Here is a 3,173-nt window from a genome sequence, read left to right on the forward strand (position 1 = left end):
GTAGCAGCCCAAGGAGAGGATGAGTTTTTTTTTATTTTGCAAAAAGGAAAGAATGAACAAATGTGAATCAGACGTGTTTCCATCAACTTGCTTGAAGCGAATCATTTACGTCAGACGAATGCGTGTAGTAAACAGGAAGTGAAAGTCGCATCTTAGGACCATGGAGAGAAGTTATCAGGAATGTGTTGCTACTATATGGAAAGTTGTAATTATTCTGTCATATCAACTAGTTCTGGCGATGCTACCTGCTGTCTGGAGATGTAGAGAAAGAAATGCAATTCTCTTCACGTTACGGGAATAACTGAGAAGACGCTGACAGCAGGAGGAGGGTCCTGCTGCCAGTCGCGGCTGCAGTCACTACCGGTTCCGGTACCGGTTTKGGACAGACTGCGAGAACAGCTGATCAACATGTGAGGTAAATGTTTGCTACATCAGAACTGATTTTTTTTTTCGGAAAAAACCAAAAACCACCTCAAGCAAGCGTATCAACTTTTAAGTGAATTAGAGGAAGTTTTCTTGAATCATGCCATTTCCATTTACCTTTTCTGATGCAATACTCCAAAATGTGCATTAAAAAAACCTTGATGGAAACACGACTACTGAATTCGCCTGCACCGACAGTCGCCTCGCTGCGTGACCGAGACATGTTCCGCGCTCCTCCCGCTGCAGGCAGGGTGCTCGCTCGGCAGTCGACCGGACGACGTGCCGTCACGTAAATATGTAAACAGTTTGGCGTTCATTTTTGCACACCCGAACCAGGTTCAGTGAATTTGTTTTGCAACTTTTTGCTCTTCATTTGCGRTCTCAGCCATTCTGCTTCACGCTTCCTCTGTTTTGACTCCAGCCGGTTACGTCATCAAAAAGAATTACTGCGGTTGGCCGGTAGACTACAGATCTCTATCATAGGCCAAATTTATATCATTTATATTGCGCATTCCTACTACACACTGGTTGTTATTAGTTMGCATACATTGTTCACGCAATGCTAAAATTTCACTTGTCAACACTGATTCTAAAGTCACATTCTTTGTTTGGATTGTTTGTTGCTACATGCTTTTGTTTTAAGAACTTTGATTTTAGTGTCACAAAGTAGTGCTGGGCGGTATACCGTTTTGTACCGAATACCGGTTTTTATTTTTGTTATGATATGAATTTTTTGAATACCGGATCCAGTTTAAATAGTGGAACTTTTCGTCGCGGCCGCCAGTGAACTGTTGTTTCCCGGGGGACATTTTTCCTTGCTGCACCGCTAGGTGCGTTAGCATGCTAATGTTTGGAGCAGCTAGTTGCAGCKGRGGGTGGCGATTCCYCTGCTTATATTGACTGACGTTTAAAAAAACATCCCGTTTTCGTCGTCGCTGAATGTAGTAAACATCTCTTCAGTGACGTGCATGGTTAGATTTAACGCAGTTAGTTAATATGGAGACACAGAGGAGGGAAACAGTGACACAGAGAGAGGTACAATAAAAGAAAAAAGTCAATAAGCAGGGTTTGTACAGTTTATTATCAGCTGAGCTGTGATGAAAAGAAAAATACKYTCAAATACRGTGAAACCGGTGAAAATGTTGAAAATACCGTGATATAAAATTTTGATCATATCGCCCAGCTCTATCACAAAGACAACAGATGCAGAAAATATCACATATTTGTTCCCAAACCTTTGAAATTGTCACTTAAATAATTAAAGACCTGTCATTCCTTGAGGAAATTTATATTGTTCACCCCCTTTTATTCCAAAGTTTTAGACTAAAGTCATATTGTGTTAAGAAAATGAGTTGTAATCATTTTGGTCTAACCTTGAAAATACCATTATGCACTTTCATGCATATTTCATTCACTTTCTTTTATGCACCATTATATGTATCATGAAATGTTATGGTCAGAGTACTGTATGTGTTTTGAATGAATTTCAGCTACTACCACACATTTTTAGTTCAGTATTTGTAAAATTCATTGAGTTGTAGGGTYTATTKACACCAGGAAAGTCCTTTGGTCCACTTGTTTGGTSCAGACAAAATAACGAGCTTTATGTTTTCCTTTGGTGCGCTTTGCATGCACATTGTGCTTTTTGCAAGTACACAATAAGTTATAAACAAAGCCACACAGGTGACATTCATTACTCCCACTGGACAGAAATGAGCACAGACCCAGAAACAAAGATGGTTCTCAGGATTTCCCTCAGAAAACCAGCTAAGCCTGGTGGTAGGGCCGCTTTGGCAGGTCACCAGCGGCCCTACCATGTTTTTGTTAAAAAATGTTAAAGTTGACAGGAAATTTTAAAATATGACGTATCGTAATTATGTGTTATTGTAAGACATTGTTGACAATACTTAAACGCCCACTTTAAGCTGGCAGTTATTTAAAACTTACTGCATATTAAAATATTGTATTATTAATTTTAAATGAATAAAAACCAAAAATGGAATTTGTTTTTTGAGGATTACTAAGGAAAAAAATCACAACAAATGTACATAATGGGATTATTTGGCATCAAAAATATGAAATTTAGACAGTATGTAAACTACTGTACNCATCATGACATGCAGGGAGCAGGCTTTGTAATAGACTTGCTTCTGTTTCTACAGTCTCCATGGCATTTGGGAGCTCCAGGAAAGATGGACCAGACCTTGTTCTGAAAAGCCTCTCAACTTTCTGGATCACACTGAAGGCCTCATGCGATGGCCGACACAGCACGCCTGGTTTAAACTCCTTCAGTGTCAGCAGGGTACTGTGCTCTCCTTCCAGACTGTCATCATTTTGCTTAATTGAACTTGAGCATTTGTCACAGATGTTGGAATGCTTGATGACTTTATTTACTATGTATCCTGTAAGATGGTACAGAATACAGGTTTCACTGTTGGTGAGATCAGGAGTACCTGTGTTTCCAATCAGCTGCTCCACACTGAGGCCAGGACTGGGATATGTCTCCTTAATGTCCAGGAACTCTGCCAGAAGACTGCCGTCATCCTCCTCATAGCTTCCTGATTGGGCAGTTGTAAGAAACTGCCCAACAGAGACTGATTTCAGTGCCTGGTGGAACTCCACTGGTGTTGGGACAGGGTTCCTTTGCCTTATGCAGCTGAACAAGTTTTCAAGACAGTCCTGGGTAAACCTGCTTGTCAACACAAACTCATGTCCATGGTCAAGCATGTCTTCTTGAATAGACAAAACTG

The 3,173-nt window shown here is 40.5% G+C and overlaps 1 protein-coding gene across 1 annotated transcript in view; it reads right to left on the bottom strand.

The window, feature by feature from the left end:
• LOC106523140 (uncharacterized) overlaps positions 1 to 3,167 on the bottom strand; it is a 5,890-nt gene extending 2,723 nt beyond the window's left edge. The window contains exon 1 of the mRNA XM_014016465.1: positions 2,534 to 3,167. Within this exon, the coding sequence (XP_013871919.1) occupies positions 2,534 to 3,150 (617 nt within the window). The 5' untranslated portion in view covers positions 3,151 to 3,167. The remainder of the gene's footprint in view (positions 1 to 2,533) is intronic.
• Positions 3,168 to 3,173: the final 6 nt, after the last annotated feature.

Source organism: Austrofundulus limnaeus, unplaced genomic scaffold (genome assembly GCF_001266775.1).
Source record: "Austrofundulus limnaeus strain Quisiro unplaced genomic scaffold, Austrofundulus_limnaeus-1.0 Scaffold145, whole genome shotgun sequence".
NCBI classification, from domain to species: Eukaryota; Metazoa; Chordata; class Actinopteri; order Cyprinodontiformes; family Rivulidae; genus Austrofundulus; species Austrofundulus limnaeus.